General features: G+C 42.3%; 2 protein-coding genes across 5 annotated transcripts in view; one reads left to right on the forward strand and one right to left on the reverse strand.

Annotated features, from left to right (window-relative positions):
• The first annotated feature begins 2,710 nt into the window (after nucleotides 1–2,710).
• rhbdd3 (rhomboid domain containing 3) lies at nucleotides 2,711–7,673 on the forward strand. Its single transcript, XM_055887077.1, has 5 exons — nucleotides 2,711–3,462; nucleotides 3,565–3,948; nucleotides 4,060–4,186; nucleotides 4,362–4,607; nucleotides 6,652–7,673. Exons 1-5 carry the CDS (start codon nucleotides 3,300–3,302, stop codon nucleotides 6,818–6,820), a joined length of 1,089 nt encoding a protein of 362 aa, XP_055743052.1. The 5' UTR covers nucleotides 2,711–3,299; the 3' UTR covers nucleotides 6,821–7,673.
• The window catches only part of emid1 (EMI domain containing 1), a 112,253-nt gene continuing 104,719 nt past the window's right edge, over nucleotides 7,008–14,541 (reverse strand). For 3 of the 4 annotated variants that reach the window (XM_055887074.1, XM_055887073.1, XM_055887076.1), the window contains 2 exons: nucleotides 12,259–12,343; nucleotides 7,008–8,577 (listed from right to left, as the gene is read on the reverse strand). In XM_055887074.1, coding sequence (XP_055743049.1) covers nucleotides 8,438–8,577; nucleotides 12,259–12,343 — 225 coding nt within the window. In that variant the 3' untranslated portion in view covers nucleotides 7,008–8,437. Of the gene's footprint in view, nucleotides 8,578–11,976; nucleotides 12,068–12,258; nucleotides 12,344–14,541 lie in introns of all 4 variants that reach the window. The other variant, XM_055887075.1, reaches the window with a different exon arrangement.

Consider the following 14,541-nt stretch of genomic DNA (forward strand, 5'->3'; position numbering starts at 1 on the left):
TAATATGTACATGTAGGTAGAGTTAAAGTGACTATGCACAGATAATAAACAGAGAGTAGCAGCAGCGTAAAAGAGGAGTCTGGGTAGCCCTTTGATTAGCTGTTCAGGAGTCTTATGGCTTGGGGGTAAAAGCTGTAAGAAGCCTTTTGGACCTAGACTCTGGTACCACTTGCCGTGTGGTAGCAGAGGGAACAGTCCATGACTTGGGTGACTGGAGTCTTTGGCAATTTTTAGTGCCTTCCTCTGACACCCCCTGGTATAGAGGTCCTTGATGGCAGGAAGCTTGGACCCGGTGATGTACTGGGCCGTATGCACTACCCTCTGTAGTGCCTTGCGGTCGGAGGCCGAGCAGTTGCCATACCAGGCAGTGATGCAACCAGTGACAAAGCTCCCAATGGCACAGCTGTAAAACCTTGAGGATCTGAGGACCCATGCCAAATCTTTTCAGTCTTCTGAGGGGGAATAGGCTTTGTCGTGCCATCTTCACAACTGTGTTAGTGTGTTTGGACCATGACAGTTTGTTGGTGATGTGGACACCAAGGAACTTGAAGCTCTCAACCTGCTCCACTACAGCCCCATTAATGAGAATGGGGAAATGCTTGGCCCTCCTTTTTTTAAATGGAAATTTTGTAGAATGAAACCAGAAACACCTTACCCCTCAACAATTTCAATGACTGTTTTATTGTCACCAGAGTCAAATACAGCAAAATAAACCGAATGTTTACTTACAAGCCCTTAACCTACAATGCAGTTTTAAGAAAAATAAGAGTTAAGAAAATATTTACTAAATAAACTAGTAAAACTTTAAAATACAAAAAAGTAACAAATTAAAATAACAATAATGATGCTATATACAGGGGGTAACAGTACTTAGTCAATGTGCGGGGGTACAAGTTAGGAATATAGCTAGCTTGGATTTTTTATGTTGGTGAGGTAATATGTTGGTGAGTAAAATGCAGCTGTGCTAGCTTTTTCTAGCAAGCTAGCTAATTTCAGATTTTAGGAATATGAAATTGAACATTTATCCTATTTAGAAAATGGATTTCTGTTAAGAGAACATTTATTTCATAATTCTCCAAAATATTTTTTCTGCATTAAAATGGCTCAGGGCAGTGTTCCAGTTTGACAGTAACAGGCTGTCCCAGTTTGACAGTAACTTTAGGCTATTGGCATACTGGGACAGTCTCAAAATGTCAATATTCTAAAAAGGTGAGAGTAGTAAGAAAACCACTTACAGTCATTTTGATTTACAATTACATCCCATTACAAACATGTTGTAATGATGCACTGAATATCCTTTGTTCGTTTTGTATAACCTTAACATTATTTACCTCAGTACCCTATAGAGACACGTGATGACGACACAGTAATGACGTCACACGCACTGAACCCATTTTTTATTTTCGTATACTTCCTGCAAATATTGTATACCAAACAAATTTAAGAAAGTGCACTTCAAAATCCTAAATATGATATATCCATGTAACTCTATGTTGTCCAAATGTGTGGCTATTGATGATATCTGCGTTTTCTGTTAAAAAAGAAAGTGAGAATCTGAGTCACTTGTTCCGTGAATGTAAATTTGTGTCAGAATTTGGGGAAAATCTTGCAGAATACTTATTTACCATTATGAACACTACCCATGTTTTTGACATGAAGGATATAATATGTTACTACTGCAATGATAACAAGACCATTGAAGTTATTGTGATTTTTAAAAATTCTTGTTTCCAAATAGTTTATATATAAACAAACATTTCAGAATTCTATACCAAAATTACACACATTTTTGATTGAATTTAATAATCTTGTTTAGACATTATCCCTCGTGAATAATAACAAGAATAACATCTTCCTGAATCAATATAATGATAATTTTTCAGAGTGAATACAATTGCACTAGAAATGTTTATTTTTTTGTATTTTTATAGATTAAAAAAAAAAGTTTTAGTATTTTCTTGTTATTACCTGTGTTTTGTTTTGTTTGACATGTTTGATGTAGTAATGTAAGTTGTTGATTTTTGTATTTTTATTTCACATACTTCCTTACTAACATACAGGCATTGATTGGTGGTTGTGTTATTGTACACATTCAACGAAATCCATTACAAAGCTTAAGTGTTCCTCTTAACCAATACTCACCCTACTTGTTTTATGCTATAATCTTTATCAGCAAACGTCACTTTTTGTGAATTGTGGTACGATTGTTTAGTTAAAAAAATGCGCATAAAGTCTTCATAATTCATAAATGTAATGTTAACTGACTGATATTATCTCATAAAACAAAACGTATAAGATATCCTAAGCCTCAGACCTTATTTTCGGCGTTTATGCCAAAACCCTACTTTGGAACTCAACCGATTCTTTCCCAATTAATTTTCCCCATAGGATTGACTGAACGAATCGGAGGTAACACATTTCCGGTTTTTAAGACCGACTATAAGGTTTTCCCTAGTTACCACAGTCACAAAGTCAAATTGTCTGTATCGAAAACATTTATGAAAACAAAAATGTTTTTTTGCCTTAATTTAAGGTTAGGCATACGTTTAGCGGTGTGGTTAAGGTTAGGGCTAGGTTTGAAGTCTGATTTTAATCAAATACATTGTAGAAATAAGGGGGGTATGACTTTGTGGCTGTGGTAATCCACTGAGATACGGTTCAATCTGTGTCTCTGGCATACACCATATTTCAGTGGGGACCAACACATTTACAAAAATCAGGGTGCAGAAACATTTTATGAATCAAATAATTACAGAAACACCCCAAAAATATTTTCCTTATGTAGTCAATGATAATAACTCGATTTAATATGAGGTTTTACGTCAAGGTAGTCGTGAATGAACTCGTCCAAGAACGTAAACAGGAAGTGTTGATACATTGCAAAGTGGCACATTTTCTATCGGCTAAGGAAATACTTGAGTGTTCATGATTTATGAATTTTAACACGAAAAACTGAATGTCATTGAACTAACTGACACTTATTGTACATGCTTCGACCCTTGGACAAGTGGGAGTGCTCTCGCTGCTATCATGCTCGCTTTCTGATACGTCGTGCAATCTTATTTTGAAAATTGTCAGTCAGTTAATGAAGCGAATATTGTCAGTTATAAAGCGAAGATGGCGTTTTCATATTTAGAAATATTCAAGTCAAATATGTGCCATTGTCTTTATTGGCCATAAAACATATTAGAACTTCGTAGCATGACCTGTGTTTCCTGAATATCGTTTGAATGGGGAAACTGTTTGATTAGAGAGCTTACTACAGTGCTTCTACGAAAAGCACTAGTAAGTCAGCTACAATGGTTGACCGTATTTGCTCAATATGGTTTTGGTTTGGCTCGAATCGTCCGGGATTCTTTCTTGGAACAACGTTTCTGTTAACTCTGATGGTGCTGATGTGGCTTGGTGGTATTCCAGCCAGTCTGAGTTTAGGCCCAGGTGGACAGTACCCAGGGTGCCAAGGTAGGTCATCTGCCAGACACACCTAGAGTAAAGCAGGTATGGAATTTGATTTGTTACCCCTGAATAGAAAATACAACGTAACCTTCCCTCTCTCACACACAGATCTGTCACTCTATGCCTTTAGTCATGAGGAGCTGCCCTCTCTTCTCTACAACGCAATTCTCCTGCTGTTGCTTGGACCATGCCAGGAGCGACGCTGGGGCACAGTGGCTTTCCTTGCCCTCTCACTCCTCTCCATAGCTCTCCTGCCTCCACTGTATGCCATCCTACTCTTCATCAGTGGGGATGAGGCTAGTCGTGTTTGTGGTTCCTCTGCCACCCAACTGGCTCTGTTTACAGCCCAGTGTCGTCAGGTGACCCAGAGGAATTTGCTCAGATGTGTACCAGTTTGGTTCCTGCCCTGGCTTCTCTTACTCCTCAATCTGGTGTTGCTTCCAAGCACACCGGGCATGCTCCATTTCTGTGCCATACTGATAGGACACAACTGTATCCTTCTCTGACAAAAAATACAAACAATTATTGGAAAGTGTTTTTGTCCCCATTGTCTCTGCCATATCTTTTACATTATGTGATTATGTACCTTAACTTTGTTTAAAGATCGTCCATCCTTTATTGGGGTTTTGCAGAAAATAGAGAATATTGGGATTTTCAACTTCCTCCCTGATTGGGCCTATGTTCCTTACTACTCCAGGTTAAGGCTTCCCACCTATAACACCTCACAGAGGTGAGAACAACTCATAAGTTACAGTAGCTTGTTGAAGTCTGATTTACTACCTATCCTGGGAATGGAGTTGGTGGCATGAGTGAGATTAGAGAATTTAATAGTCACATGTGCAGGGTTGTACAGTGAATGCAGGACAAAGTGAAATAAAACAATGAGACTTTGTTGTTTATTACAGATCTGGGCCATTCCCTCAGGTAGCTCCCTCTAACAGAACCCCCATGGAGGACTTTCCACCCGTGAACCCACAGCCTTGGTTAGCGTCTGTTCCTCATTGGCTGCTGGACGGGTCTGCAGCAGTGTCAGAGGCCCAGTTATTGGAGGAGCAGATGCTGAGGGCGGGGATATTGGCCTCCTTACAGGATGCTCCTGAGGAACCAGGGACCAAAGTTGAGGTGCCAAAGTCATCAGTGTCCTTTCTGAGGTCAGTCAGGTTTACTCTGACATTTACTAGTATAGAAGAGCACATTTGTGGCAGCCTATACACTGAGTGTACAAAACATTAGGAACACCTTCCTAATATTGAGTTGCTCAACCTTTTGCCCACAGAACAGCTTCAATTTACATTTAACATTTACATTTAAGTCATTTAGCAGACGCTCTTATCCAGAGCGACTTACAAGTACATACATTCATACTTTTTTTGTACTGGCCCCCCGTGGGAATCGAACCCACAACCCTGGCGTTGCAAGCGCCATGCTCTACCAACTGAGCCACACGGGGCTAATTTGTCAGGGCATGGACTCTATAAGGTGTTGAAAGCATTACACAGGGATGCTGGCCCATGTTGACTCCAATGCTTCACACAGTTGTGTCAAGTTGGCTGGATGACCATTCTTGATGCACACGGGAAACTGTTGAGCGTGAAAAACCCAGCAGTGTTACAGTTCTTGACACACTCAAACCGATTTGCCTGTCACCTACTATCATAACTATCATTTTACTATTTTCTACAGAAATAATAGTGAAGACATTAAAACTATGAAATAACTCATATGGAATCATGTAGTATCCAAAAAAGTTTAAAACATATATTTTATATTTGAGATTCTTCAAAGTAGCCACCCTTTGCCTTGATGACAGCTTTGCACACTTGGTATTCTCACAACCAGCTTCACCTGGAATGCTTTTCCAACAGTCTTGAAGGAGTTCCCACATATGCTGAGTACTTGTTGGCTGCTTTTCCTTCACTCTGCGGTGCAACTCATCCCAAACCATCTCAATTGGTTTGAGGTCGGGTGATTGTGGAGGCCAGGTCATCTGATGCTGCACTCCATCATTCTCCTTCTTGGTCAAATAGCCCTTACACAGCCTGGAGGTGTGTTTTGGGTCATTGTCCTGTTGAAAAACAAATGATAGTCCCACTAAGCGCAGACCAGATGGGATGCCGTATTGCTGTAGAATGCTGTGGTAGCCATGGTGGTTAAGTGTGCCTTGAATTCTAAATAAATCACAGACAGTGTCACCAGCAAAGCACCATCACACCTCCTCCTCCATGCTTCACAGTAGGAATCACACATGCTGAGATCATCCGTTCACCTACTCTGCGTCACACAAAGACACGGCAGTTGGAACTAAAAATCTCAAATTTGGACTCATCAGACCAAAGGACAGATTTCCACCGGTCTAATGTCCATTGCTCGTGTTTCTTTGCCCAAGCAAGTCTCTTCTTATTATTGGTGTCCTTCAGTACTGGTTTCTTTGCAGCAATTTGGCCATGAAGGCCTGATTCACAGAGTCTCCTCTGAACAGTTGATGTTGAGATGTGTCTGTAACTTGAACTCTGTGAAGCATTAGTTTGGGTTGCAATCTGAGGTGCAGTTAATTGCCGATTTCTGAGGCTGGTAACTCTAATGAACTTATCCTCTGCAGCAGAGGTAACTCTGGGTCTTCCTTTCCTGTGGCGGTCCTCATGAGAGCCAGTTTTATCATAGTGCTTGATGGTTTTTGTGACTGCACTTGAAGAAACGTTCATAGTTCTTGAAGTTTTCTGGGTTGACTGACCTTCATGTCTTAAAGTAATGATGGATTGTCGTTTACCTTTGCTTATTTGAACTGTTCTTGCCATAATATGGTCTTGGTCTTTTACCAAATAGGGCTATCTTCTGTATACCACCCCTACCTTGTCACAACACAACTGATTGGCTCAAACGCATTAAGAAGGAAAGAAATTCCACAAATAAATGTTTAACAAGGCACACCTGTTAATTGAGAGAATGCCAAGAGTGTGCAAAGCTGTCAAGGCAAAGGGTGGGTATTTTGAACAATCAAAAATATAAAATATTTGTTTAACACTTCTTTGGTAACTACATGATTCCAGATGTGTTATTTAATAGTTTTGATGGCTTCACTATTATTCTACAATGTAGGAAATAGTAAAAATAAAGAAAAACACTTGAATGAGTAGGTGTGTTAACTTTTGACTGGTACGGTATATGTATTTTTTTAACATTATTTTCCCCTCTCAGGCTTCAGCAACTGGAGAAGATGGGGTTTCCTACAGATAAAGCTGTGGTGGCACTGGCTGCAACTAGACAGCTAGATGGCGCCATCTCCCTGCTCATTGATGACAGAGTTGGGGAGGAGGCTGTGATGACATCCAAAGGGAAGATCCCCCTGCCACCAAGAAATACCTGAGGCCTGTAAGATCAGCACATGGTGGGCAACTGGACCTTGGAACAGAAGGTGTGATTTAGCATGATGATATTGGTATTTTCTTGAGTTTTGCTGAGCTGCACTTGTGTTAAAATGTACCCTGTGGGCTAAAAGGAAAAGACAGAGTACCCAAATAAATGTCATTATGAAAAAAAAGTAAATTGGCCTGTTAAAAAAGCAAAACAATTATTTATTATAAAAACCATCTAGAATATTATTTTAGCACAATAACACATTAGCAAGCAATATCAAATATGCCCCAAATGGAAAATACATATGATGTTCAGCATACAAAACAATAAGCTTCTATTTATATAGTTTTAAATAATTCACAACATTTGTATTATAAGATAATGAAACAAATTATCAAAGAAGCAGTTTTTTTTTTACTGTGACAGGGAAATCAGTCTAAGTATAAGAATGTAATAGTGGTACAAAGTTACACAAACATGTATTCAAGTTGCATCAACAGGTCCTGTACTACTGTGTGATGTGTGTGCGTAGGACTGAAGCTGCTGCAGGAGAAAGATACACCTGTCCCATGAGTGGGGGTTCTTAGAGATGTCATTGCTTTAGCTTGTGGGTTTAAAATAAGTGAACTACTGCCAGTTTATGCAGGAGCTGCAGTTTGGGGTTTGAAATAAATGCAGGAATTTGATCACATGTCAGTTTTGGTAAAGGAGATACTTAGCTATATGGGTATGAGTTTTGTATTCCAGCACTGCTGTTGAGAACAAATACTGTCTAAGAATGTAGAAACAGGTAGCACATAACTGCATTTTTTTGTGCACCAACAAATCTACAATAAAATGTGAATAAAATAATTACAATTCAATCTCTTGTTGGATTTGTTTGATTTAAAGGGGTGGTTATCAGACACCAAGACAAATACTGTGCACTGATAAGCAATGCTTTCCATAACATGGTACTACTAACTGACATCTCAATAGGAAAGGTGTGTCATGTCTTCATCTTTATAGTGCACTACATAGTAAGGAGTAACACAATATTATAGAAACAAAACAAAAGGAATATAAGAGGAAGAGTTTTTTTTGTGTACGTGTGCCTTGCAGTCTGTACATGCTCAATATATTAAAATAAGTAAACCTCAGATTGCCAACATTGTTATAGTCCAAACAAATTCTCGGAGCCAGTCTTTTCTTTTACACTTAATTCCTCCTTTAATTTACAGCAATTTATACTATCCTGCAATGACCCTTATAGTCCAGAATTGTTTTCAGATGATTGAGCACCATTTAACATATCAAGCTTTTTAATGTTTGCATGTTTTCCAGAGGCCTATAGGATATTTTCTTGAAATATTTCCTAGCTGTAGCCACAGGGATGGGACACAGGGGGAGCTATGGGTCTACGGGGAGGTGTATGTTGGGGTAAAGGTGGCTGGTACTGGTTCCCAATGAAGGTGGGCAGACTCCGGAACACCAGTGGAGCTTCCCTGAGGTGTCCCCCACCTTTCGTCTGATGGTACAGCCCACAGAGGGTATCAGATAAGGTCTGGATCAGTAGAGTGCCAGAGAGACCTAAGGGAGGGGGTAGTTAAACCCAGCCTGTGATCCTCAGATGCAGCAGGGAACAATGCTACTTCCCCTGAACCTTGGTGTCTGAGAACAGAGGAGGGGAGACGAGCCGATAGGGTTCGGCTCCTGCTCGCTTATCCCTGTAGAAACCACCTGGGGACGCAGTCCCGAATTGACCATCTCCAGACCCTAGATCAGGCTCTGTTGAAGAAACAAAGAGTTGGGGCCATGCTACCCTATACATACATATATGAGACATAAATATAAAATAGTTAGTTAATAGAGCACATTATTACATATGATAAAGCATTTAAACTCAGCAAAAAAAGAAATGTCCTATCACTGTCAACTGCGTTTATTTTCAGCAAACTTAACATGTGTAAATATTTGTATGAACATAACAAGATTCAACAACTGAGACATAAACTGAACATGTTCCACAGACATGTGACTAACAGAAATTGAATAATGTGTCCCTGAACAAAGGGGGGGTCAAAATTAAAAGTAACAGTCAGTATCTGGTGTGGCCACCATCTGCATTAAGTACTGCAGTGCATCTCCTCCTCATGGACTGCACCAGATTTGCCAGTTCTTGCTGTGATATGTTACCCCACTTCCACCAAGGCACCTGCAAGTTCCCGGACATTTCTGGGGGGAATGGCCCTAGCCCTCACCCTCCTATCCAACAGGTCCCAGACGTGCTCAATGGGATTGAGATCCAGGCTCTTCGCTGGCCATGGCAGAACACTGACATTCCTGTCTTGCAGGAAATCACGCACAGAACGAGCAGTATGGCTGGTGGCATTGTCATGCTGGAGGGTCATGTCAGGATGAGCCTGTAGGAAGGGTACCACATGAGGGAGGAGGATGTCTTCCCTGTAATGCACAGAGTTGAGAATATCTGCAAAAACAACAAGCTCAGTCCAATGATGCTGTGACACATTGCCCCAGACCATGACAGACCCTCCACCTCCAAATCGATCCCGCTCCAGAGTACAGGCCTCAGTGTAACGCTCATTCCTTCGACAATAAATGTGAATCCGACCATCACCCCTGGTGAGACAAAACCGCGACTCGTCAGTGAAGAGCACTTTTTGCCACTCCTGTCTGGTCCAGCGATGGTGGGTTTGTGCCCATAGGCGACGTTGTTGCCGGGGATGTCTGGTGAGGACCTGCCTTACAACAGGCCTACCAGCCCTCAGTCCAGCCTCTCTCAGCCTATTGCGGACAGTCTTAGCACTGATGGAGGGATTGTACGTTCCTGGTGTAACTCGGGCAGTTGTTGTTTCCATCCTGTACCTAGGTGTGATGTTCAGATGTACCGATTCTGTGCAGGTGTTGTTACATGTGGTCTGCCACTGCGAGGACGATCAGCTGTCCGTCCTGTCTCCCTGTAGTGCTGTCTTAGTATGGACATTGCAATTTATTGCCCTGGCCACATCTGCAGTCCTCATGCCTCCTTGCAGCATGCCTAAGGCACATTCACACAGATGAGCAGGGACCCTGGGCATCTTTCTTTTGGTATTTTTCCAGTCAGTAGAAAGGCCTCTTTAGTGTCCTAAGTTTTCATAACTGTGACCTTAATTGCCTACCGTCTGTAAGCTGTTAGTGTCTTAACGACCGTTCCAGAGGTGCATGTTCATTAATTGTTTATGGTTCATTGAACAAGCATGGGAAACATTGTTTATACCCTTTACAATGAAGATCTGTGAAGTTATTTGGATTTTTACGAATTATCTTTGAAGGACAGGGTCCTGAAAAAGGGACGTTTCTTTTTTTGCTGAGTTTATATGATGTTGCCATACAGTGCATTTGGAAGTATTGACACCTTGACTTTTCCCACATTTTGTTACATTACAGCCTTATTCTAAAATTGATTAAATACATTTTTTCCTCAGGCTACGCACGATACCTCATAATGACAAAGCGAAAATAGGTTTGGAAATGTATAAAACATAAAAACATAAATACCTTATTTACATACATTTTGCTATGAAATTGAGCTCAGGTGCATCCTGTTTCCATTGATTATCCTTGATGTTTCTACAACTTGATTGGAGTCCACTTGGTAAATTCAATTGATTGGACATGATTTGGAAAGGGACACAACTGTCTATATAACGTCCCACAGTTGACAGTGCAGGGCAAAAACCAAGCCATGAGGTTGAAGGAATTGTTCGTAGAGCTCTGAGACAGGATTGTGTCGAGTCACAGATCTGGGGAAGGTTACAGAAACATTTCTGCAGCATTGAAGGTCCCCAAGAACACAGTGGCCTCCATCATTCTTAAATGGAATAAGTTTAGAACCACCAAGACTCTTCCTAGAACTGGCCGCTCGGGCCAAACTGAGCAATTGAGGAGAAGGGCCTTGGTCAGGGAGGTGACCAAGAACCGATGGTCACTCTGACAGAGATCCAGAGTTCCTCTGTGGAGATGGGAGAAACTTCCAGAAGGACAACCATCTCTGCAGTACTCCACTAATCAGGCCTTTATGGTAGAGTGGCCAGACGGAAGCCACTCCTCAGTAAAAGGGTCATGACAGCCCGCTTGGAGTTTGCCAAAAGGCACCTAAAGACTCTCAGACCATGAGAAACAAGATTCTCTGGTCTGATGAAACCAAGATGGAACTCTGGCCTGAATGCCAAGCGTCATGGCTGGAGGAAACCTGGCACCAACCCGACGCTGAAGCATGGTGGTGGCAGCATCATGCTGTGGGGATGGTTTTCAGCGGCAGGGACTGGGAGACTAGTCAGGATCGAGGGAAAGATAAACGGAGCAAAGTACAGAGAGATCCTTGATGAAATCCTGCTCCAGAGCACTCAGGACCTCAGACCGGGGCGAAGGTTCACCTTCCAACAGGACAATGACCCTAAGCATGCAGCCAAGACAACACAGGAGTGGCTTCGGGACAAGTCTCTGAATGCCCTTGGGTGGCCCAGCCGGAGCTCAATCGAACATCTTTGGAGAGACCTGAAAATAGCTGTGCAGCGACGCTCCCAATCCAATCTGACAGAGCTTGAAAGGATCTGCTGAGAAGAATGGGAGAAACTCCCCAAATACAGGTATGCCAAGCTTGTAGCATAATACCCAAGACGACTCGAGAAGGTAATCACTGCCAAAGGTGCTTCAACAAAGTACTGAGAAAAGGGTCTGAATATTTATGTAAATGTAATATTTCCGTTTTTTTATTTTTAATACATTTGCAAACATTACTAAAAACCCGTTTTTGCTTTGTCATTATGAGGTATGGGTGTAGATTGATGAGGATTTGTTTTTCAATTTTAGAGTAAAGCTGTAATGTAACAACAGTTTGAAAAAGTCAAGGTGTCTGAATACTTTCAGAATGCACTGTATCCATCATTATGATGTGCCTAACTATGAAAGTGATCGAGACAAGTCTAAATCTTTGAGTTAAATCAGCTATTTAGAGAATTAATAAGATTGTACTAGTAGGTGCCTACTAATGCGAGTCCAGTTACACAAACAACTCTTAAATCAAAACAGACATAAAATATATATTTTTCATATGGTACTTGCATGCCTAATGCAGTAGATAATGTACTAGTGTGACCTGTGGGTGAGGATGGTTACCAGCGTTACCTGGCCAGATGATAGCCTCCAGCAGTGTCACCCTGCGAGCCAGAAGCTCCAGGTCTGCCTGCAAGTCTTGGAACATCTTCAAACTAATGTCCTATCGGAGAACAGTGACAAGGGGACTGGGTGAGGGGTGGGGAGTGGACACACCAGGCCTGGTCCTGGGGCTGTCTGCCTCTGGCCATACCCACTGTCCCACGGCCCAGGAGTGGAGGAGGGTGGGGTGACACCCAGCCTCGTCTGACCCCTGCCTAAAGCTGACCCTGCTGCCTCAGGCCTCCTACTCACCATGAATACCGATCATAGTCTCGAGGATTAAAACCCTCTCAGCTAAGATCTTCAGCGCTTCTCTGATCTGATGTATCCCGTCCCCCTGTGGAGATAGATATAGCCGTCAAGGTAAGGAGCACAAGCCAAACAAATTTTTCGCCAAGGTGCAAGTCATTTTCTCTCTGTCAAACTAATACAGCAGTTAGAAGGTTAAAACCAGTCCACGCACCCACCCCGCACCCTTTACAGATGTAGGATCTTAATTTGTGTAACATGTACGCTACTAATCGGGAAGCAAGTACCGGGAGTGAATTTAATAAATAAACGAACATAGAACAAAACAAGAAACACAAGTAGCGTACAGACATAACACAGGAACAGAATCAATAGCGCCTGGGGAAAGAACCCAAGGGAGTTACAGATATAGGGGAGGTAATCAGGAAGGTGATGGAGTCCAGGTGAGTCTCATGAGGCGCGCGTAAAGATGGTGGCAGATATGCGTAATAATGAATAAACTGGCGACAATGAGTGCCAGAGAGGGGGCGCGGTAGTGGACGTGACAGTACCCCCTCCCTGACGTGCGGCGCCAGACGCAGGACGCCGACCAGAGGGACGGTCACGAGGACTAGGTGCAGGAACCTGTAGAGCCGGCTGAGGCATGGGAGCCTGACGAGCCGACCGAGGCTTGAGAACCTGTCGAGCCAGCTGAGGCATCCTGGTAGCTTCGGCAATGGAAGCCTGACGAGCCGGCCGAGGCATGGGAACCTGACGAGCCGGCCGAGGCATGGGAACCTGACGAGCCGGCCGAGGCATGGGAACCTGACGAGCCGGGCCGAGGCATGGAAGCCTGACATTCCGACCGAGGCATGGGAGCCTGACAAGCTGACCGAGGCTTGAGAACCTGACGAGCTAGCTGAGGCATCCCCGGTTGCGTCAGCAGCCGCCCTTGGACCCGATGTCACCAGTAAAAAGAAGGGAAAAAATCCCTGTTGCTTCCTTTGGCGAGCCGTTATTCTCCAACGAGTACGCTAATAATCGGGAAGCAAGTACAGGGAGTGAATTTAATAAATAAACGAACATGGAACAAAACAAGAAACACGAGTAGTGTACAGACATAACACAGGAACAGAATCAATAACGCCTGGGGAAAGAACCCAATGGAGTTACAGATATAGGGGAGGTAATCAGGGAGGTGATGGAGTCCAGGTGAGTCTCATGAGGCGCAGGTGCGCGTAACGATGGTGGCAGGTGTGCGTAATAATGAGTAAACTGATGACAACGAGTGCCAGAGAGGTGGAGCAGGAGTACACGTGACAATTTGAGACAGTTTGCAACAGGAAATGTGTGAATTATTATGTGAATGACATTTTTTTGTAGTGATTGATACATTTTCCGTTAGGGCAAATCAAGTCTGACATTTTAAAGTGGAAATTACAAACTTTAGAAGCCTTTTTAAACCTTGAATACACTATAAGTTTGCATTTCCTGCGGTGCAGGAAGATTCTCAGCCACAAAATAGTGATCAAATTAAGATCCTACATCTGTACCTTATCCCTCCCCTGTATCTCTCTGTCTCCCTCATTCTCTGGCCATGCTGCCATACCAGGCCAGCCTTTGCCATGCTGTGCAAAAACAGCATGCACATCACAGGACATTCCCATGTTGTTGACATAACAGAAGTGGAGGAGACGGTCCAGGGCCTCATGTTTGACCATGCCATCTGCATTCCTTCTGGACTTGATCAAGATGAGCAGCTATTCAGCCAGAAAAGTTTCTGTTGCATTTCAGAGTGATTTTCTAAAACGGTTGAAAATAACTTTCTGAAGTCTCAGTATACTGTATCTACATAACGGTTATTAGAGCTGAGTTCACAATAGCTGCCCATCCATCACTCACTGTATTAAAATATGCTCACCAAATAAAGCCAGTAAACCTTTACTATTTTTATTGAGTCTGTTTAAAATGAGAAACAGATCAATATCTACTTGTCAAGAAAGGCCCACTGGCTTTATGAGTCAACCCCTAATAAATAAATATGAAACATTGAAAAAAAGAAACAGAAAGAAAACAGACAAAGCAATCATGTCAGTGACAGTTGATAAAGAATGCATGCACAATATGACGTTAGTATGGATGCCTGAGTATTTTTCTCTTGGGTCAAGAAATAAACTGATTAACGAGCAAAGGACAAAGCTCTACGGAACAAAAGGCAAGATTTCATTAAGCTATATCAATAAATCATATCAAAGACTAATGTCCAGTGTGTTTGTGTTTGTCCAGTTTGTACGATTCCACAATAAC

This window comes from Salvelinus fontinalis, chromosome 28, assembly GCF_029448725.1.
Source record: "Salvelinus fontinalis isolate EN_2023a chromosome 28, ASM2944872v1, whole genome shotgun sequence".
Classification (NCBI taxonomy): domain Eukaryota; kingdom Metazoa; phylum Chordata; class Actinopteri; order Salmoniformes; family Salmonidae; genus Salvelinus; species Salvelinus fontinalis.